We start from the raw sequence: 23794 nt of genomic DNA, 5'->3' as shown, positions 1-23794 counted from the left end.
ATGTTCGAGATGTTAGGATAATTATGAAGGGAAGTGTTTTTGAGGGCCTGTGGGGGTGCGTGATTTTGAGAGGGGAAAGGATCGCAGGACGGTGAGTGGGAAGGTATCGGAGGACGCTGGTTATTAGGACCGGAAAATGGCGGATATGTTCGGAGGTCGTGGGGGGGGGGAGTGTGAGAGGGGAAAGATCGGTAGAAGGATAAGAGGCAACGGATCAGAGTACGATGTTCGAGATGTTAGGATAATTACGAAGGGAAGTGTTTTTGAGGGCCTGTGGGGGTGCGTGATGTTGAGAGGGCGAAGGATTGCAGGACGGTGAGTGGTTGTTAAGAGGGCTGCAAGATGGCGGATAGGGTCGGAGGGTGTGTGTGGGGGTTTGAGTGTGATAGGGGAAAGATTGGAGGAAGAATAAGAGGGAATGGATAGGTGAGAGGATGAGGGAATGTGAAAGGGAAAGGTATACTCCTATTAGATTTTTGGACGTTGGTAGGATGTTAAGATGGCGGCGTTGTGTGTCTCCGTTGAGGTCTTTGTGGGTGTGGCTTAGATTTCACAGGAAGGGAGGGGGTGTACTGTGGGAGGAATTCCACTTGAGGGCGCTGTTTGAGATGGTGGAAAAGCGGGTCAAATCCTGTCAAGGTGTTTGAATTGAGGTTTATCATGGCCCCTACAACCCTCTGGGAGTGGCCAGGATTGCTGTGTCAAAATTTCAGGACGATCGGTCAAGCGGTTACGGAGAACATAGCGGCCGTAAATTTCAAGATTTTTACATTTATATATATATAGATTCTATTTTTTAAAAACCACAGAGCCTAGGGCTTGCTGATCAGAAGGTCGGCAGTTTGAATTCGCACGATGGGGTGAGCTCCTATTGCTCGGTCCCTGCTCCTGCCAACCTAGCAGTTCAAAAGCATGTCAAAGTGCAAGTAGATAAATAGGTACCGCTCCAGCGGGAAGGTAAATGGTGTTTCCGTGCGCTGCTCTGGTTTGCCAGAAGTGGCTTAGTCATGCTGGCCATATGACCTAGAAGCTGTACGCTGGCTCCCTTTGCCAATAACACGAGATGAGCTCCGCAATCCCAGAGTCTGTCACGACTGGACCTAATGGTCAGGGGTCCCTTTACCTTTATCTTTTACACCTTAAATATCCTTTTAGAAAGGTGAGTCATTAATAAATATGTGCTGCAATCCCAATGACATGTCTTATTTACATATATAAAGAGAACAATTTGTTGCTATTGTGCCTGCCCACCTGGGGTAAGAAAACAAAGGAAAAAGATGGTAACCATTAATGGTGGTGCTCTGTCACACACACACACCCATTGTTTGACCTCTAAGGTAGTCTTTCCAACTATTCAAAAGGTTTGCTATGAGAGGCTGTAGCCTAGGGGACAGCAAACATTTTCAGCCGTGGGCCAGTCCACTGTCTCAGACCATGTAGTGGGCTGGACTATATTTTGAAAAAAAATATGAACGAATTCCTATGCCCCACAAATAATCCAGAGATGCATTTTAAATAAAAGGGCACATTCTACTCATGTAAAAACATGCTGGATTCCCAGACCGTCCGCGGGCCTGATTGAGAAGGTGATTGGGCCGCATCCGGCCCACGGGCCTTAGGTTGCCTACTCCTGCTGTAGCCTTTTCCCTGTGAAATTGCTGGTCCAGTGACTTCGTCACATTAGTCTCCCGGGGTTTTAGGAGATGAAATCGGATCAGAAACCCCTGCTGCTACTCCTGCTGCTTCCCTTCTGGGCAACCTGCCAGCTGAGCGGCAGCATGCGGTAAGCATCCAGAGGTTATGCTGTGCATCTGCCTGCACTGTGGTCCTCACCAATCCAATGAATTGCATGTGATTTCCTCCTCTTCACACCTTGACCAAATGCAACTCCATGGCTCATCACTCTTGTATAGGCAGAAATATATGCCTGCGTTTTGTGGCAAGTCTTCTCCAGGTTCCATCTGTCAATGAGGCAATTGCCTTTTCTGCAGTTCCTGCTCAACAAAGATTTGAGGCTAGGATAGAGCCTTTCTTCCTGGCATACTAGATTCAACTGTGTGAAATTAAAAAAGCTAAATATCAGGGAAGCATCCCAACATGCAGTCCCATAGTAGTAAATATTACAGCCCAGATGAGACTGTAGTATGTTCTGTCTGTTTAGCTGTTTCTTAAAGTTAAGACACCATCAAAGGGATCACTCCAAACTGGGTGAATGGGCAGCAAAATGGCAAATGTGCTTCAGTTAGTGGGCAGCTTGATTAAGATGTTTACCCAGTGTGTGGCAACTGTGAAAAATTGTGAATTGCATGTTAGGGATCATTAGGAAAAGGATTGATAATAAAACTACCAAACCATAATCCTGTTACAGAAATCCATGGTGGGATCACACTGTATAGAGTACTGCATGAGGTTCTGGTCACCACACTTGAAAAAGAATATCGCAGAGCTTGGAAAGGTTCAGAAAAGGGCAACCAAAATAGCCAAGGGGTTGGAACAACTTCCCTATGGGAAAGAAAAAGGGCACATAAGAGAGTGATATGGTGTGGAGGAAAGTGGACAGAGATACATTTCTCTCCCTCCCTCATAATACTGGTTACAGGTAGGTAGCCGTGTTGGTCTGGGTCAAAGTAAAATAAAAAAAATCCTTCAGTAGCACCTTAAAGACCAACTAAGTTTTTATTTTGGTATGAGCTTTCGTGTGCATGCACACTTCTTCAGATACAGTGAAATGGGAGTCCCCAGGCACTTATGTAGAGAAGGGGTGGGGAGGGGTGGGGTGGGGAGGGGGGATCACTCAGAAGGGTGGTGGAAATGGGTGCTCACCCTCCCCACCCCTTCTCTACATAAGTGCCTGGGGACTCCCATTTCACTGTATCTGAAGAAGTGTGCATGCACACGAAAGCTCATACCAAAATAAAAACTTAGTTGGTCTTTAAGGTGCTACTGAAGGAATTTTTTTATTTTCCCTCATAATACGAAAGCCTGAGGTTGTCCAATGAAGAAGTTGCATGTTGCAAGATTCAAGACAGTGCTATGGAATGCAGTTTCTATGGAATGCACCTTCACAAAATGTAATAACGGACAATACCCTGGATGACTTTAAAAAGATAAGGGTTATCAATGGGCACTAGCCATAAAGACTATGTTCAGCCTCCACTATTGGAGGCAGTGTGCCTCTGAATACCAGTTGCTGGGAATCAGAATGGAGAGGGCACCGTTGTGCTCATGTCCTGCTTGGGGGCTTCTCACAGACTTTTAGCTGGCCACTGTGATTCTTGACAAGGTGAGCCCTTGGCTTGATTCAGCAAGGCTCCTCATCATGTTCTTAACCCGCTAACATCACAATTCAGACTTGGATCAGCTCTACCTTCTTTTTGTTATACAGGTGTTTATATCAATTTACCCCTCTTTTTCCCATTTTGGTCTCATTACAATTCTTATATTTTCATTTTGTATACAGCATGGCAATGATGCTTCAAGGACAATGATGCCCTCCCTCCACGACATTGGGACATACAGTAATTAATACCATGAGGAGGGTGGAGACCAGGGAAAATGTTGATATTAGCACAATAAATTTCCTCTTCTAAGTCTAATGTACCTATAAAACGTATGCACATTTTCAATAACAACTTAGACAAAATGGACAGTTGACCTCAAAATAATACCAACTTCCTAAGAGACTATTGTCTTGTATACTATAAAGCTTCAATTTGCAACCCAGGGTGTAACTTCACCTAGATTTTCAAGCAGTATAGCAGTAAGATTCAGAAATTCTGCATGGCTTACATTCGTGCTCACATGGAAGTTTAAACTAGTATTTCTCTAGAATTCTCTAGAAGCAACAAAGTAGTGGTGTTTCCTCATTCTCTTCCATGGAATAAAGGAGAATATTGAGTTCTAAAAGGGCTTTTTGATCAGTTGTATCACCCAAGCTACCTATGACTGTGAGAAAATTATCCCATTGCATCCCAGTTCTGAATTTGTCTTGCTGTATCAGTTCATAAATTCTTAGGACAGGGTGCATTGAAAACATGGTATATGGTCCCAGGCAAGCTCTGAGGCACAAATGCTGTGATTTGGAATGTTGGAAGTATGTTGGTTCTGGAGAATATCAGAGGAGACTGAAATTCTATACAGACATCCCATGGGATAAATCTCACAGAACTCAGCAGGACTTACTTCTGAGTAGACATGCATAGGGTGGTGCTGTAAAAATGGTTTTAAGGATGGGAAAGGAGGATGTTAGCTGCTTTGAGACTCCTCCGGGTAGTGATAAAGCGGGATATCAAATCCAAACTCTTCCTCTTCAAGGCCATTGCTGCAGACAGTGAGACATAGAGAATAATGCTTCTAATCTGCCATGCTTTTACGTAATGGAAAAGAGCAGCAGTGAATAATTTTGGCCCTTCTCAGCCAAGGCCATTTAAGCACATTAGTATTTTTGAATTAGAAATATCTGATGATAAAAATGTCAAGCAGACATGTTTAAGATGAATGTTCAGAAAGAAGTACTTCAAAAATTCTGAGTGCCATATGGTTCAAGCAATTCAGAGTTCCATTTCTTAGCTCTAAATTCTGTCAGAAAAATAGTAACAGGTGCCTAAATACCAAAGAATGCTTATAATCTGCCCAGTGGGTTATGGTGGTCTTTTTCATTTTATCTCACTTACAAATATTTAAGATTTAACTGCTTAATACTCTACTTCGCATTCAGATTGTTGTGTAAAATACATCAAAAGGGCACAGAATTATTGTATTATCAACCATGTAGATATAGTACTATGTCATCAGCCATGGTAATATGCTGCAAGCATGCCTTTTGTTTTACTAAAGATATAACATTTGCATTTCCAAACTGAAGGGTTGGGTGTTTTTTTTTTACATCATAACAAAGTTTTAGCCTTCTTGGCAAGCAGCGCCTTTCGGAAACAGTGAGCTTTTCATTGCTACTTTAAAATCTTGCTGCTGTAATGCTTAGTGTGCAGCACTTCATGATAGAAAGCTCATTAAATATAAAAATTATTTCTGATTCATTAAAGATGATGAATAATTTAAGCATGGTTGTCTTTCTCAAGATTGTACAATTTGAGGGGGTGAGGAGACAGTGAAAGAGATATAAAGAAATTAGGATTGCTCAGATGAATAGTTTTTTATTTAACATAAATATTTGGAAAGCTTTTGACAAAGCTGTGAGTAGGGTAGTGAGGAAGAAAGCTCTGACTGACATGCATTTATTTGTAACATGTGAAGGATTCTATGCATGTTTGAACATATGTATGCTAGTAATCTTGCATTCATGGTGGGCAGAATTGTGTTTAGACATGCATGGACCCTTCAATGGATTTCTCTCTCTCAAATCATTTCCACTTGATTTAGAGTCACTCAGTGCAGCTTTTCATGTTATTTGGCAAACATATTTGCCATATGTTCACCTGCGAATTGTTTGTGGGATTATTGATGGCATACACCTGTGAACACATATCCAGGGACTTTGGCCTAATCAGATGTATGTTCAGTTTAAAAACGTGTATATGGTCCACACTGTTATAGAACATACTGGTATATGTGCACCAGGCATCTTTGTCACATAACATGTAGCTGCCCATTGCACAGCACAATTTGTGAATCCTGTTGCTAGAGCTTCTTCTTGGAACGATTATAATTATGGTATTTAACCTACTATGAATAAATTTTGGGCTGTTATTCCAGTTGTGCCTATGAATTTGTGAGGAATGCAAACTGACTTTTAAGTATTTGCTTACAGTTTATGTCAAACCCTACATTTGAAACTGAATGGCTTCATAGTTTGGGAAATGAGTTGTTGCTGCCAAATAAAAAGTTGGTTATTCTTGATCAACACTCATTAAAAGGCATGAAAAAAGGTTGGCTATGAAGATATCTAAGGACCAGTTAAAAGGTCATTTACTGTCCATGTTTGCCTTCCCTCTGCTGGTAATCCTATGTGGTGGGAAGTAGCATTGCAAATGACACTCTAAATACATGGAGAATTCTCATGTCACTGTCCACTATCTCCAGGGCTATTCAATACCCCATGTATTTAGATTTGGTCACACACAAGAGATGTTTAAAAGTTCCTCCCTGCAACATGGATTGCCCACATAGTGAAAGGCTTTTTAGCAACAACCCTGCCCTAGATAACTGGCTTGAGCAAAGAAGGGTGGTGAAATCTTACCCTTAAAATTGAGAATATTTTACATATTTTTGAATTTCTTTCATTTCAGTGACTATTTCAACGAGTACCTTTTTTGATGGCTTATTGGTCACGGGACTCTACACATCAACCAGTGTTCAGGCTTCACAGAGTATTGGCGGGTCCAGTGCTTTTGGCTTTGGTAAGTCCAAAATGATTTCATGACGTGTGTGTGTGTGTGTGTGTGTGTGTGTGTGTGTGTGAGAGAGAGAGAGAGAGAGAGAGAGAGAGAGAGAGAGAACTGTTCAGCTGCATAGGTCAATATGTTGTATTTTGGATCTACTTCCTGGTCCATTCCGTGTGGAGTCATGATCAACAGAGCCTGCACCTCTTCCACTGAACTCTATGGAAATACATCTGCTATCAGACTTCAAGGATTGATCCACAGACTCCTCAGTGGATCAAGAGAGATTTCCCCAAAACTTGAAACCCTAGGGCAGCAGAGGAATATGCCAGCTCTTTGACTGGCCAGATGCAACATTCAGGGGGTGGGGCCTCTCATCAACCAATACCTAATCCATACTATAAAGCTTTGACAGCTGTTCCAGGGCACTGCTGAGACAACTACAGTGGTACCTCGGGTTACAAATGCTTCAGGTTACAAACGCTTCATGTTACAGACTCCACTAACCCAGAAATAGTACCTTGGGTTAAGAACTTTGCTTCAGGATGAGAACAGAAATTGTGCTCTGGCAGTGCGGTGGCAGCAGGAGCCCCCATTCTAAAGTGGTGCTTCAGGTTAAGAACAGTTTCAGGTTAAGAATGGACCTCCGGAACGAATTACGTTCTTAACCAGAGGTGCCACTGTGTTAGTGACTACCGTAGTAGGATGACTAGCTGTGGTCCTGAAACCCAAATAGGTCCCTCTCCAAGGTGCTGATCCTGTCTTGCTTTGCTTTCATGTCTCTCTGGGACTACCACCCTACTTGGTCATCATCAATCTGTGGTGCTGGGTACCCACATGAATCAGGACAGAATACTGCGCTCAGTTCTGGTCACTGCACTTTTAAAAAGGCATTGTAGAGCTGGAAATGTTCAGAAAAGGGGCAACCATAACAAAAGGTGCTGGAGCTACTTCCCTCTGAGGAAAGGTCACAACATTTGGGTTTTTTTTGTTTATTAAGAAGCAGAAATATGGACCCTTTCTATGCAGCATGCTAAATAGTGCTTCCTTTTCTATTAAATAACTGCAGTTTGAACTAAATTCCACTAAAGTGAACAGAAACCAGTGGCCTCAGGGTCTGCTGTAATAAGAAAGTGGCTGGAATCACACTTGTCTTTTGTGCCAAACTCCTTTTCGCAATGGTTCCTGTAATGGATTGACACAGTTTTGAAATATTTATTCCTACCTGGCTGGAAAAGAGTTAATCCACCTCCAGCCTGACTGACATAACATTCTGATGAGGGCGGGACAGTTCCCAGTTTAAAAGGAGAGAGGAGCGGTCTGGTCAGTTAGGGAGAGGGGGAGGGAGTAGAGAGATGTGAAGAATAAAGTTGAGAGGCCAGGATAGGGGTGGTTTAGATGAGGTTTAGGAAAGCTTGATGTTAAATGTTTGACAGAGTTATTGTACAACTGAAACAAAGTGGATAAACACATGAAACATTAAAGAAACACCTATGTTTTTAAGTTCATAAAATTCATCTCTTTTGTGCCAAGAAGAATCGTCATTATTGTTCCAGCTGGGTATCAGAACTCACAGAAGTGGTGGCTCAATAGAGGACAAAACTTACCTCAGGAATAGAGGCGACAGTTTGTGTCTTAGAGTTACACTGAGGAGGCTTAGGAGGATAACCTGGGGTGCCACAAAGTTGCCAGAGTGGAAAGGGCAAACTTTTGCAGTGGGGAATCAAACTGAGTGAGACCCTTTACTGTAGGCAAGAGGTTATTCCGTCAAACAGCCTAGAGTTTCTCAAGATACCAGGCCACGTAAGCTGGAAGACTCTCTTTACTAAGAAATCCACAAGTAAAAAGGGGTGTATTTTAAGGCGGCAGGAGAAGAGGGAGGGTGGTTTCACCTCTGGATTCCTGTGTCGCATTTTTAGTAATAGAGAGAGAGGACATTCGTCACAGTTCCCATCCCCTGTCACAGCCCTGTCAGGCAAGGAATTCCCAGAGTGAGGAATTAACTCTTTATTGTCAAAAGTACACTTATAAATTAGGAAAAGGCATGTCTATCAGTAATATGTCTTTCACCTACTCATAGATGTGCATCTGATGAAGCAGTTGCAGCAACAGAGAGGCCCCATCCCAACCTCAGCCTATGTATCTCCCCTACTCAAGCTGCACACAAGCAGGCACTCTCTCCCTCCTCCTGCCCCTGTTCTTTACTCGCTGACCTGCAGCTTCTACTGCCTCTGACTCTCATCTCCTGACTGTTACAAACTCTCCCAGATCACCGATCATAGCTGCCAAGTTTTCCCTTTTCTCGCGAGGAAGCCTATTCAGCATAAGGCAAAATCCCTTAAAAAAAAGGGATAACTTGGCAGCTATGTCACCGATTTCTTCTTCCAAGTCAGTCTTCAACCCCCACTTCTCCTGGTGTCCGCTCATCAGTATCTAGCCACCACTCCTCAGTGTCCAGCCAGTCTCTGAACATCCTCCTTGTGTGCTATAAGTGTGCACAATGTGACTAGCAATCCATGTGCCCTGCCATCTAAAATATGGGCTCCTTGTGTAAAGTTTATCATATACTGCTGCAAGAGGGATGTGGCTGGCAGTGGCAGAGTTAATCAGAATCCTTGTGTTCCATTGTGGCTGCATGGGCAGAGCAGGAAGAGGTGGAGGAAGCATGCATTTGGGCTCTTCAATTATTTCAGTGGAAGTATTTCAGCTTGTACTTCAGCTTTTGCCAGAAGGATTCCAGCACAACCTCATTCCCCACTTGACACAGCTCTGGTGCCTCCCATGCTCAGTCCCTCCATTAGCAGAGTTGTGGCAGCATACAATTCTGCTACTGTAGCCCTAGGACAGGAGTGACAACACCTCTCTTAAAATGCTTTAACCAGCCTTGCTGGATGGTAGGATTGTGCTAAGTGAGGCATTCCTATGTACACTTTCTTTGCAGTAAGTAACATTGGAATTGGTACCACACATTCCTAAGTATGCATGTCCTTGATCAGTCTCAGAGACTCAGGCTCAACTTATTAGCATAGGAACCTAAAAGAGGCCAAATAAAGGTAACAATATGCCCCAGGTATACCATTCATGTACCTGTGTTTTCTAGACTTAAGCCTTAAAATATTGTGACTTCAGGCTTCTTCGCAGCATATTTTAGCACAGATATGCATGTAATATTGTTACAATATTCACAGGAACACATTACCGTAGTTGTGCAGGGAGGGGACTTAACACTTTTCCTGTGTTGTGGCCCCAATACCCCCCCCCAAAAGATGCAATTCCCCTCAGGACAGAGCTGCCCCTAAAGATTTAGATTTTCAAGTACTACCAGTAATGTTCATTGTGATTAAATAAATGCCTCTTGCTCCCCAAGGCTTTTCAGTTTAGCAAATATCAAAAGCATAAATAAATATGCATATACAGTGGTACCTCGGTTTACCATGACGATCCATTCCGGGGAGCCAGTTGCTCCCCGAGTCTGTCGCTCGCCGAAGGCATGCTTCTGCGTGTGCATGAAGCACCGATAGAGCGCTTCTGTGCACGCACACACTGCACAGATCGCTTCTGCGCATCTGCGCGCGTGGAACCCAGATGTAAATACTTCCGGGTCTGCAGCGGTCACTCTCCGTCGTAAATGGAGGTGGTCGCAAACCGAGGTTCCACTGTAGTAAATAAGGTTAACAAATGCTTGCTTCCTGATTTGTGCCTGCTGCATTTCTCATTCACCTTAGAAGATCTACCACTACTAAGGAAGACAGTGAGGTTCACAACACCTCTGTCTTTTTACTATTCACCTAAAAGCAGGCTCATTTGATTTTAATTGAATTTGCAAGTAAGTGTAGTTCAGGTTGAAGCTTAGACATCTGATTCTCTGGGCCTCTCCAGCAGAAAAAAGCAATTGGGTAGTCTTATAGCAAGGCAATTGCTGAGGCAGAAGTTGTGCCTGCAGTGGTGTTTTGAACTCACCTAGGACATTGCACCAGTGTAACAAAGTGGATCTGGGCTGCTTCATAGCAACCACCTGGATTGCTGGATACAAGAAGTGTTTCATAGCAAACAAATGGGTAAGAGGAGGAGCATAAAGGGAAGCAGCTATAACAGACACTCCCTAATTTTATGGATTCAAAAGACACAAGAACCAATAAGCACTTTGATGGAAATGGCCTGGCAGGAAAACACTGTGGCTGTGGTGGAGACCCTGTGGCCTTCCAGAGGTTGCTGGACTCCAACTTCCATCAGCTCCAGCCAGCAAGGACCAAAGTCAGGGATAGCGGGAGCTATAGTGCTGCAACATCTCAGGAGCTAGAGGTTCTCCATGTCACTGTACCCCACCAGGCCACTTGTCCAAAATTTGTTTTAAAAACTCGTTGGAGAACATTAGGACTGTGCATATATTATAATTGTGTACTCTGAATGAACATAGAGAGGAGGATGAGACCACACTTTTAGTTGTACATCTGCACAGCTGACCAGACATGAACTATTCCACTCCCCTACATATTGATAGTCTGCACAATCCCAGTTGTATGTTAGAAATGTTATGGAGTTGGAAAAATGAACTGCATTTTCTTGATTTTACCTCTAAGAAAGGAGAAAGCTTCATTTATGATCAAACATACAAAGTAGATGACTTGCTAGCACCATTTGGAAATTGAGTGTATTTGCAGATGATTAATTGTTGTAATATAATTTTTATTCCAGACTGTTTGCTAATGTTTGATATTGAGGAGAGAGGGGAAAAAACAATAAAGATAAAAAAGAAGAAAAAGAAAGAAAGAAACATTGTGCTTTTAATGGCCAAAAACAGGGAGTATATACGAGCAGGTTGGGGGAAGGCTCCTTCCTCCCCACAGTCAGGAAAGATGGATGGATATTTAAAAGTTCAATTACTTAGTAATTCATTGTTATTACAGAGAATCTTGGAACTGCAACTGAAGGTCTAGGCATGATGAGATTGAGAATTGCCACTTATTGATTCACAACGACTAAGTAGTATTGCCATATGCTGTTCACATTTGAGGGCTATATGAAGCTGCACATCACTGAGATTATGCAAGGTTCATACTGAGCACTGGTACAGCATGGCCTTGACCTTGGGGCAAAATTCCAGGGCCTCACATCCATGAGTAGCAGATTATGGGGGCAGCAGCAAATATGTCTCCCATCAGAACCCAGGCCATCATGGGCATGTCAGGGCAAATTAAGGCTTCTGCAAGTCACTGCGGCAACCTTTCCTCTTATTTTAAAAATGGGGTGGCTGGCCAGCCATGTCTTGGTTACTGATGCCCTTTTTGTTATCTATCTATCTATCTATCTATCTATCATCTATCTCTATTATGTGTTGTACTTACCACAACAAAATGGTGCTTATTCTCAATAAAAGGCGTTTAGCATCAAGGGAGCAGAAACAATCTCAGTTTTATTCCTGTAAGTAATGAGCACATGCTTGGAGTATTTCTGTTTCTGTAACATATAATGAATGTAGAAGCAGCTGTAATGCATGGAATTGTGATGACTGAGGTAGAGGGGAGAGATAAGAGAAATGCTAAGTGTTTCCTTTGCAACTTAAGTTGTGCATAAGGCCAGCTAAGGGAAGGCCTGTAAGTTCAGGGTCTAAAATTATCTTGTTGCATCACTGCTTCTGACAGGATGAAGTCTGCCTAAACAGGTGCAGTGGTTTTTGTACTAAGCAGCTTTCACATTGATTTTCATAAAATTTAAAATGAGCACTTTAAAAATTCAAGCTTTCTCTCTTTCTTAAAGAGAAAAATCACCTTACTAACATAAAATTTGACAGGTGGGAATGTCCTTATGACACTGGCAGGAAACTTCGGCAATAGGACTCAGCTATAAGCTTTTATTTACTGCAAGTCTAGTCAAATCTAATCCACCCTTCCATATTGCCAACCAGGGCAGCAGGGCAAAGGCACAGCTTGTTTAGTACCCTGGACAGCTCACAGCAGTCAGGGCCAAGACTCGGGGAGAGTTCTTGCTTCAGCAGCATGTTGAAGCCTTCTGAGGGTTGGTCGACTTGAGCCTCTTACTAGCTCTATCCTCTCTGAGGTGCTACCTGTTCGTTAAAAGGGTCATTGCCCAATTCTGTTACGGTTTGATCCTATGGTAGCCAACCAAGGAGAGATGAATTGCAAGGATAGTCTCGGAGTCGGAGGAGTCCAGTAAGGCCACATACTCTGGCCTGGGCTGCCCAGGAATGAGGGACAGTGGCTTCCTAACTGATGCCTTTCCCTCCAAGTGTCCTAACTGGATGAAGGATTATGGCCAGAGAACCTCACAGGTTCTTTCTCTTTCCTTGGATGTCAGCTGGATCCTTAAGACTCCACCTTGCTTTTCTTACAAGGTGGTTCTCCACCTTCAACCTTCTTCCAGGTCTCTATGATTGTAATTAAGCTAAGCTAGGCAGCATTGGGGTGGGTTGCCTTTGTAATGTATTACTGATCCTTTAAACTCTGCATATTTTGATAACAGCACATCAAACCTCAAATGCCATGATTTTACTCCTAAACCATATGATTATTTTGCAAATAAATATTGCAGTTACAACCCTGATGTGATTGTTGCTGGCTCTTTGGGGCAGGCACATGGATATTGGTTTCCATTGATCATTACTAAATCCCCACATGTAAGCAATGGCATCACAGCCAGTGCAGTCCTTTCCTAGCATACAATTGCCTCCAGTAGAGATCTCAAGAGTAGTATTGTTATCTCCCCCAAATTAGCTGTTAGGTTAATGCAGATGAAAGATATGGGTTCATGCACCTGTGAGCAGAAACAGAAGATATGGGGTTCATGCACCTGGGAACATCCCAGAAATTGCCATGGGGACAACATGAGCTTTGCAGTGCTCCTATTTCAACTTTGATGGAATGAAAGCCAAGTTGTAAATTGGGAGTATACGGTAATCTACTGCTTGTGCTTAGTAACATACAATGCAAAGAATGTGGAGTGAGGCAAATTGCAGTAGTACTCAAAGATACCACAAACTTACTTATTTTTCATTTTTGCAAAAATAATAATAATTCCGTTCCATCAGCTTTAAGAAATAACTATCATAGTGGTGAACAGCAAAAAACAACAATAGAATTACATTAATCAGACAAATGCCAAATGCAACATAAATCAATAGATGAGATGATACTGGCTCTCTGTATCCCTCCCAATATCCAAAGCAAGTACCAAGCTTTGATAACCACCCAATTGACATTGGACCATGTTAAAGAATGTTAAAGAAAACCAAGCCTTATGAGGAATGGTTGAAGGAGCTGGGTATGTTTAGCCTGGAAATATTTAGACTGAAAGGAGATATCTTAAGGGCTGTCACATGGAAAAGGGAGCGTGCTTGTTTTCTCCTGCTCTGGAGGGTAGGACTCAAACCAATGGCTTCAAGTTACAAGAAAGGAGATTCTGACTAAACATTCAGAAAAACTTTCTGACAGTAAGAGCTGTTTGGCAGTGGAATAGACCCCCCATGAGAGGTAGTGGACTCTCCTTCCTTGGAGATTTTTAAGCAGAGGTTGGATGGCCATCTGTCATGGATGCTTTAGCTGGGATTCCTGCATTGAAGGGGGTTGGACTAGATGGCCCTTGGGTCCCTTCCAACTCTATGATTCTATTACTCTATGATGCAAGGTCCCAATCTCTCAGAAGTGGACTATTTGCTTGAGCTTGTTTCCCAGTACCTCATGGTAATTATTTGCTTGGATTGGATTTTGACTGCTAGATCCAAGATTAAGCATGATGCTTAAGCATAGTACCTGATGTGCATCAAGTCTAGTATTTTCTTGTTTGGTTGCAGTATTTATATTCAATTTATATTTTATTGCTTAAAACTCCATTGTGCAGTATTCAACATAGAAACATTTCCAATGTCATATATTACCGAGGACAACCTATAATTATGATGCCAAAAATTTAATCTGGACTCCTAATCTTAGGGTTGCGGGTTCAAGCCTCATATTGGGAAAAATGATTTCTGCATATTAGGGGGTCAGACTACATGACCCCTGTAGTCCCTTCCAATTCTATGATTTAAGATAACCCCACAATAATGAATACAAAATTTATAAACAATAAAGTTACAAGATTAATAAACAAATGCTTCAGAATGCATTTATTGGGTGTAAACATTACTTCTATAAATGCTTGCTTCGATATATGGATGAAAAAAAATAGTAACAAATATTGTAATCAGTAAAGTGCTATCGAAGAGAATCTGGGTGGTCTTTTGCATTTCCAATTAGCCCAGTCAATTACATTTAAAATTGGGCACAATTTTTCCATGGAATCACTCCTTTAAGTGTAGAGTTTCCTGTGAATTGTTAATAAAGTTGCTCCATAGGGCAAGACAAAAATTGCTGGACAGAAGCAAATGAGGTCCTTAAAGGCAGTAAATGTCTAAAGAGAGAGTTGTAAGTCACTGATGCATATTAAGAGATACCTCATTTTGCTTGTTGATATGAATCTTAAAGCATGATGCCCCAGGGAAGTCTAATGTTTAATTATTAATATCCATTTATGCACTGCAGGAGAAAAAGTTTCCTTCTATGGCTTGTCTTATGAACAGCAGCTTTACCGCACATTCTGAAGAACTGAGAGCCAAACTAGACAAGACATCATTCATGCAATTAGCAACTGCATGAATGGTTTTTAAAAAGTAAATAGAAAGCATGGAGAAGTCCAATCTAGTCTGGGAACCTGATGTGAAGGTATTGGGGGGGCGCACACACGACTTTAACCCTCTGCTCACCTCACTGCAATCCCAATTAACTTTTGGGTGTCCGCGCCAGCTATTTGCAGTGGGGGAAAATGCTTCCTTTAGCATGAATGGGATGTTTTATTTGAGAGAAAATAACAGAGATGTGGGGACCCTGATTCAGATTGGGACAACATCAGCAGACAAAGAGTTACCTCTCTACCCCCATGCCAGGGTCTTGATCTGGACTGTGATCCCTACTTCTGATATCTCTTTTAAAAGCCATCCATGCAGTTGTTACTTAAATAGTTAATGGCATGAATTGTATCTTGCCTAGTTTGGCTGGCAATAAAGCCATTCCCTTGTACTGTTTTTGATGTTATGTGATTGTTCTTAACCTTAAACAGATACTTGAGAAAAACCACTTGGATTTTGTTATTAATCTTTCTTTTTATTCTGGTAATAAATAAAGTGGAGCTGCTATGAGTGATCATTTGAGGAACAAATTACAAATACATCAAATTACAATGTTATTCTAGAGTCCTGTGCACTGTTTGGAAAGAAGGGAGTGCTCAGTCTCTTTCAAGGACTGGAGTGTGTAGAAAAATAAGGATTTTGGTTAAATTATCTACTAGATTTTCATGTTGTTCTCAGGAGTAAAAAATAGCTTTCTACCCACCGTAGTTCAATAGTTGTTCCCATTCCAGCTCCTATCTCGAGCTTCATAAACATTTCCTCCTAATGTTGGAATCTTATCCCTGCACCATGTTTCCCCAGGCTTCACAAACTACTCTTAAAAAGTCTTGCATTTTAAAAGCACTACAGGGTATTTGCACAAGAAGTGTTTAAAAGCAAAGAAACACAGGGAAAACAAAACAAAAACAGCAGGCAAACTCCAGGAGACACTTTAGACATCTTGTCAGTGCAAAAGTCAGAGGATGGGCTTAAAAGTAAAGGGGAGGGGAGGTTGGTGTGCACTTGAGTGTTGCTTCAAAGACATCTCACAACAAAACCTGTTCTGCAGACAGCTACCATTTGGGAAGGGTCAGGTATTTTAGGGCACCATGTGGAATACCAAGCTCTTCCCTACAAGCTCATTTGAATGGGAAATCAATTCTAGATAAAAGACAGGAATGTGCCTCCCGCTGGTACTGCACTGTTAACAGAAGTGGAGGGAAAGGAAATAGGCTTCTGTAGCTGTGTTTGTGTTGGCACTGAAACATTTTGTTCTTGGGATCTACAATTTTAAAAAGCAGAAACTATCATGACTGATTACTGCATGTCCAGGAAGCATCAGCCTGCATAGCATAACATTCTTGAAATGTTCCTTTGTAAACTACTGAAATTGCTTCGTGCCCCTGGCTTACTTTGTGACAAATCAAATGGGCTCCAGGACCCTCCCCTCACACCAGAGACACATGCCAGAAACCAAACAGATGGTAAGCTAGGAAAAAGTACCCTCAGCATTCTCATTAGAACAGTTGGGAAAATTTTAATAGGCCCCCATTTGCCTTGTGCTGTATCTAATACCCTTTGAACTGCCACTTTTTTGTTACAAGTCAACAACCGCAATGTATATTTTAATAGGGATTATCAAACACAATTTGCCCAGAAGATGTACCAGCCCTCCACTGCTAATTAGCCAAGTTTAAATAATCACTGAGTTCTGGAATAATTGGAAAGAAATCCTGTTTTTCTTGCCAGTGCATAATTACTAATTAACAGGGAGATAAAATATCTGTATAGTGTCATATCTGGGAGAATCTGTTAACAGTTAATTAAATTGTTAATGGGGGCCAAATTGACATTGGTCAGCAAAGTTTACATTTCAGTTTTACTATGTATAATTAACTTTCCTGAATCAGAAGGAGCAATGATGACACTGAAACCTGTAGAGATAAAAGTTGATAGTCCTGTCAAGTTTTGTTTAATAGACTTGAGAGGGAAATGTAACCCTTGATAATTCAGAGTTCTTCACTGCGTCCTGCTCTATATGTTATGTTCAAAAATGGTAAAACCAGAATCTGTACTTTTAACCATAAAAATTAGTTGTTAACAAACTTTTCCAATCCAGAAAAAATATTATAAAAACAGAACCTGTAATATAAAAAAATTCCTTCAGTAGCACCTTAAAGAAAGACCAACTAAGTTTTTATTTTGGTATGAGCTTTCGTGTGCATGCACACTTCTTCAGATGATCTGAAGAAGTGTGCATGCACACGAAAGCTCATACCAAAATAAAAACATAGTTGGTCTTTAAGGTGCTACTGAAGGAATTTTTTTATTTTACTTCGACCCAGACCAACACGGCTACCTACCTGTAACCAGAACCTGTAATGTCCTCTTCATGTTTCACTTGCAATAAATTTAACGAAATTGTTTTTAAATGAAGTGATGCTATTTAACTGCATTCAACGTAGACCAAATATCTTTGGTAATATTTAGCTGGTAGTCATCAAATTATTATTTTTGTACAGGCATCTATATTGTTTCAATAATACATTTATTAACAAAGTGAATAAAAGTACAAGCCTAATTCTCTAAAGAGTTCATTATATTTTATTTATGAAACTCCATCCACTGTTGTGCAAATGCTGATTTGCTGTACAGCAGCTGAAGTGGTCTGGATATGGCCTGGATATTATTTTGATCCTAGATCTTCTGCTTCAATAATCAATGTTTTATTGAGCTCAGTGCAGTACTTGATAGAACTGTGTCCTAAAATGACAGTGGATTTCCTAGGAAATGTGAGATTTGATGCAATAGGAATACCCCCCAAATTAAGAAATCCAAAGACATTTTATTCTGTCATATCTTATTGGCCACTTATGATGTTAGACTATTATGCCTTTTCCAGAAACCTTGTGTGCAGCAGTAGGCTGTATACAGACTGCTGAGCACGAGGATCTCTTCCCATTGACCGCCTCTCCCGGTATGACCCACAGAGGACATTAAGGTCCACAAATAATAACACATTGGAGATCCCGAGTCACAAGGTGGCTAGGCTGGCCTCGACCAGGACCAGGGCCTTCTCAGTACTGGCCCCAACCTGGTGGAACGCTCTGTCCCAGGAGACTAGTGCCCTGCGGGATTTGTCATCTTTTCGTAGGGCCTGCAAGACAGAGCTGTTCCGTTTGGCCTTCGGACTGACGCAGTCTGACCCCACGGTTACCCTCCCCTAAGGTTTTATTTCATAATGGTTTTATCTTATTCGTAGATTTTTAATTTTAAAATTGAATTATAACATTGTATTAATCTGCGTTTTAACTGAATTGTTTCTTTTATACTTGTGTTGATATTATTTGTTGTTAGCCGCCCTGAGCCCGGTCTTGACTGGGAAGGGCAGGGTATAAATAAAAATTATTATTATTATTATTATTATTATTATTATTATTATTATTATTATCTTTAGTGCTGTCAAATAGGACAATACTAATACTACCAGTAATACTCTGCTGTGGGCATGGCAACAAGACACTGCTCAGGATAGAACAATGTGTTTAAAAAGAACATCAGCTGCAATGTGCAGAGCTCCCTTTCCCCATTATAACATCTATCAGAACTTAGTTACAGGTAGGTAGCCGTGTTGGTCTGAGTCGAAGCAAAATAAAAAAATTCCTTCAGTAGCACCTTAAAGACCAACTAAGTTTATATTTTGGTATGAGCTTTCGTGTGCATGCACACTTCTTCAGATATCACACTTCTTCAGGTATCTGATATCGTGTGCATGCACACTTCTTCAGATATCACACTTCTTCAGGTATCTGAAGAAGTGTGCATGCACACGAAAGCTCATACCAAAATATAAACTTAGTTGGTCTTTAAGGTGCTACTGAAGGAATTTTTTTATTTATCAGAACTTAGTTTGCAACCTGGTATCATTGCACCATGTGTCCATTCTGCATGTTAGCTGTTGCTGACTACGAACCGGGAAAACACATAACGGATGTCAGGATATGGTAAGTTCTGCTAGATGCTATTGAGCAAGTGATCCGCTGTCTCATGTCATGTGACCTCCAGATGCTATATGTTTTCCATGAGGTGTGATAGATATGCACAATAGCCAGTTGTTATGCACATTAGCTGCTTAGCTTACACTTCCCCTAACATATGCAAGTGAACCAAGTGAACAAAACGAAATGAAATGGCAGGCTCCTTTAAGCGGTGTGAGGGGAACTACCCCTACGCAGCTTAAAGGACCCACTTTCTCTGAGACCAACCTCTGATTTCCGCACTTTCCCCAGTGAAAGTATCATGAGACTTAGCTTTCTACTAGTAATATAATGATTACCATAGTATAATGGAAGCAGTGGGAATGATAAACAAATTCTGATGTGTAGCCCCTTGCAAATATTTGTGTGTGAAATTCATTAACAGTTTAATTAAGTATTCCAACTCTGAACTTAGCTATCTGGAACTACATGCTCAGTAGTTTTTGTTTAGACATGACATACAGTAGTAAAAAGCAGCTTCCTACATATGTCTTAATTAGTGTTACTAATTCTTAGTGAAACTCCTGTGTGAATATATATTCTCGTTTTAGTATGGACATAGATTATGGAAATAGATATTTTGAATCACACAGAGTTACCAAACACACAGCAATATTGGAATTTAACATAGCATATTGTTCTGAACTCTTAAGTTTCCTCTTCTAATAGTTTTGCTCTTCTGCTCTCTACCTATATGTGTGTTTTCAGCTAAATAGCAAACACAAATGCATTGTGGCATTACGGACATACTGCAGTCACATGGAATCAGGGTCACTCTGATGCTTCCTGACTTGCTATCAAAAGAACATAATTATCATTACAATGAATCTATAAGTACTGACAACATTAGCTTCTGGATAAAGAATATGAGTTGTAATGAAGTCTACATTAGATGAAAACAGGCCCTTTGGCCTTGAGCTAGTGGAACTAATCCTTTAGCATAAATATCCAGAAAGCTGGGTTGGGAAACAACTAAGTTTCATTTGGAGCCTCCTATACTATATGCATTGTTTTATTTTATTTTATTTTTAAAAAGGCCCTGTGTTTCTTCTTGACTCATTAAATAAACTCCTTTAATGTCATTATTTTATCTTTTAAAAAAACTTCCCTCTTTCTTCTGCATTCAACTAAATTGGGATTTTGCACCATCCACTACCTTAGAAATAGTATCATGATGCAAGTGGACACATTTTTAACATCCTACTGCTGGCTAGTGAGCTAGTAAGTTGTAATTCATTTGTATGAAGAGCTTGGGATAAACCTTGTCTTGAGAAGGGCATGGATTTTAACAACTTATTACAAAATATCTTCCATTTTAAGCCACTGAAAGTTCATATCCTCATATCTTGGGAAGTATGGCAGAGAAGCTGTTTTAGCTGATACTTTCTTATACCCGCATCAAAGGCAGCCCCACTCTGTTCTCTTTAGTGTGGCTAATGATTTAATTTGCATGCAAATTCCAGTTTGAGGCTTCAGATTTTTATTAAATGAAGTGTAAAAGTACTTTTAAAGCACAAAATACCCTTAACTTGAGACATAATTCTAGGAAACATAATCTTGTAGAGTACAGGAAACTTAAGAGGTAACCAATATGTTATGGTTGCTCCCAAAACTGACTGTCTCCTCCAAAAGTTTAAACTTGTCATGACAGACCACTGTGACAAACCCTTTGCGTTGCCAAGCAGCAACCAGTGATTGTGACATAAGGACAGGATGCAGTGATGTGAGGTTAGTTGTCCGGCTAAACCAGGTGAGGGTTGCCAGTGGGTTAGGCACTGAGTTAGAGACAGGCTCTGGCGGAGTGAGTGAACGGGACCAAGAGTGGGTCCAACGGTCAAGAAGGAGGTTTCTGTGTGTGCTGTAGAAGGAAGTGAGGGGCAGGCGGGGCTCATCCGACTGGGAATTTCAGGCCATCTAAGAGAAGGAAAACTCTGATCCTAAACCTCTGCTGCCTTGTAGGATATATTTGGGAGAAGAAAAGGCTAAGGAAATTTTCCACTTCCACATTTTGGACTGAGTGGAGATTTTTCCAGGACAAACCCTCTGAAAACATTTCTTTCTTTCTTTTCTTATCAGTGACACTGTCTTCTCTGGTTGATTCTTTTTTAATGCCATTGGCTTAGTTTAGACATAAGAGGAAACCACAGTTTCTCACTATTTGAAAAAGCCACAGGAAGCCAGGATCTCATAGCTTCCCCCTGTACACATCCTCAAGGAGAAAAGCTGAAGTGTTTGCTTCCAGTTTTAAAGAGGCATCACTTTCTTTTGAGGTTCAAATGCAGGAACCTGTAATTTAAGTTCTACTTATTGAGAGCAGAGTCACTAAGTAGCTATCGGTTCCTGGTTTGCTCACTTAAACTCTAGTGCAAATGTCAAGAAGAAACTATGGTTTGTTTAAAAGCATAAGCTTCTGATATCTTCCTGAGTGCAGAAGAGAGGGAACGGTAGCAATAGGGGAAAAGGATAGGGATTTTTGGTCACTGTCAAAAATGTTAATGAAAAATCATAACTAGTTTCAGCTTAGCGCTATACATTATTGCTATTTATTATGTTTCTTGACAATGTTGGGATTTTCTCTATTAAAGGGATAGGCATAGCCTCTTTCCTATTTTTATTGTTTTGTTTGGTAAAAGTCTGGTTTTAGCAGACAAAAACCCAAAAGCGGAATTTCCACATGTCCTTAAAGGCTCAAGAACTATTTGCATAATTTTAAGAGCAATCCTGTTATTTTTGTGAGACTTGACTTGCGACTTCTAGCATCTGGAGTTGATAAAAGTGATTACGCAGGGGAATAAAGCTGGAATAGGAATACCAAGGAGAAAGAAAGTCCTATTAGCATATTACTAGGGGGTGAGATTAATGAAGGTTAAAAAAATGGCTAAGCTTCTGATCTGCTAATCTGCCTTACAAGAAAAACAATTAAGAAGCCATATCAGACTCGCCATGCTCCCCTGATGTACCTATGTTCCTTTCAGAAATCAATGGGGTAGCACAAATATAACTTCGGGGGAGGAATTTGGCTGTAATTCTTCATGTCTCTTGAGAGCACTTTTTCTCATTAAAGGCAGATTGACAGTGCATGAGCGCAATCATTTCTATCCATTAATTTCTGCCCCCTGCTTGTGTATGTTGCTTTATTTATTTGAATTCTGAAATTAGTTACATTTGGAATAAACCCTAATATTGCATCAGTGAAGCGTTAACATTATTATTATACCCTTACTGTGGTAAAAGTAAGAGTTACATGACTCAGAGTAATGCTGTAATATAGATTGATTGATCGATAGACTTAATCATCCTTCCTTAGAGGGAAAAGCTCACTAAAGTAGTATTCAATGAAAAAGTTATAGAATAAGCTCAGTAAGAGTGTCAGTTTTTATCAAAAACAGTTGATGTAGCAGTTTCCTGGAGGAGAACTAGTTTCTGCAATTGAGCACTGATGCCTAGAGTCATAGGACCCAACCCCTAGGGGTTGGGGGGGCTTCGACCCTCACAATAAAATATTTGAGGGGGCCGGGCCCCACATAAAGTTGGTGGGCATTCCCATTCAAATGATGTATGCACACTGTGTCATGCGATCGATTATGCGGGGCGGGGCTTACCTGGACCCCCACAATATTGTATTCAACTTTGCACCCCTGCCTGGAGTAGAGAGATCCAATGTTCTTCTTGCAGGGTGTCACAAGGCATCTATGCAGTCACATATACGCTGTGTAGATAGCAGTATCTGGCACAGACCAATGAAGTCACCATGGTGGGTGTTGCAACCCACTCAGCACCTACCTGTACAGTGCTCAGGTAGCAGCTCCTGTTCCTCTACTGCCAACTTGTGATTCTTTCCTTACTCACTAGCCATGTGAGGAGTTTCAGTGCTTGTAGATTGTAGAGGATCAAAAGGATGACCCAAGGACTTTTGGGTCCCATAGATTTCACTGAGAGGGTAAAAGACATACTTAAGATACTGTATACACTTACCTGGGAGTAAGTCCCACTGAACTCAGTAGGACCTATTTCTGAGTTGATATGCACAGAATTACACTGCAAATCTGTTTCTCGCAGAAATCTATGGGACTTAAAAATTGTCAGCTCATGTCTCAGAAATGTGGGCTCAGATGAATTAAGAAGTTTGGTTGTTGTGGGGGGAAGACCGGCTATATTTAGACACCAGAATTGAAGTCTGTGTGGTGACAGATTCAAGCGCTCTGGGCTCACTGAAATCTAGAGCTTGAACTTACTCTACTCTGGGAATAGCTAAATCTACAGTGAAAAGCCTGCTTCCCCTACATTCATTCAGAGAAACCATTCAAACACGCAGAAATAAGGTATGGTAGAATCTGCTTTGGACCGTATCACTTTAAAATGCAGGTGGAGAATCATGCTTGACTCCTACCCAGGAAAACCATTTAGCACAGTCTCATATTTTAGCAGTTGCTTGGTAGCAACAAGAAATTAGATTGCAGAGGAGGAATGGGGTGTCTGTGTCTTTTCTGCGGTGCCCAGCATAGTAGCCAAGCAGACTGCCAAAGGAGGGAAGGCCCCTCTTCCATGTCTAGGGCAGAAATGCAGTGGGCTGCTGTAGGAGAGAAGGAACTCTCTGTTCCTCCTCTGCCAGCCCCCAGCTGGTAACTTTTGTGGGCTTCTCTACAAGGCTGCTTCAGCGCACAGAAATTCCCCATCATCGTGTCAAGAAGGCCATTCTTCTCTCTGGCATGCTATCTTCCCACAGACAGGGAGGTGTTTTGATTTTACAGGAATAACTA

General features: G+C 41.2%; 1 protein-coding gene across 3 annotated transcripts in view; it reads left to right on the top strand.

Moving 5' to 3' along the window:
* Positions 1 to 23794, top strand: part of RELN (reelin) — a 293927-nt gene that overhangs the window by 35734 nt on the left and 234399 nt on the right. For all 3 annotated transcript variants that reach the window (XM_035127392.3, XM_035127390.3, XM_088652142.1), the window contains exon 2: positions 6246 to 6356. In XM_035127392.3, coding sequence (XP_034983283.3) covers positions 6246 to 6356 — 111 coding nt within the window. The remainder of the gene's footprint in view (positions 1 to 6245; positions 6357 to 23794) is intronic.

This window comes from Zootoca vivipara, chromosome 9 (genome assembly GCF_965207765.1).
Source record: "Zootoca vivipara chromosome 9, rZooViv2.hap1.1, whole genome shotgun sequence".
Taxonomy (NCBI): Eukaryota; Metazoa; Chordata; class Lepidosauria; order Squamata; family Lacertidae; genus Zootoca; species Zootoca vivipara.
The sequence above is the reverse complement of the archived record's forward strand: the minus strand, read 5'-3'. Positions and strand labels throughout refer to the sequence as shown.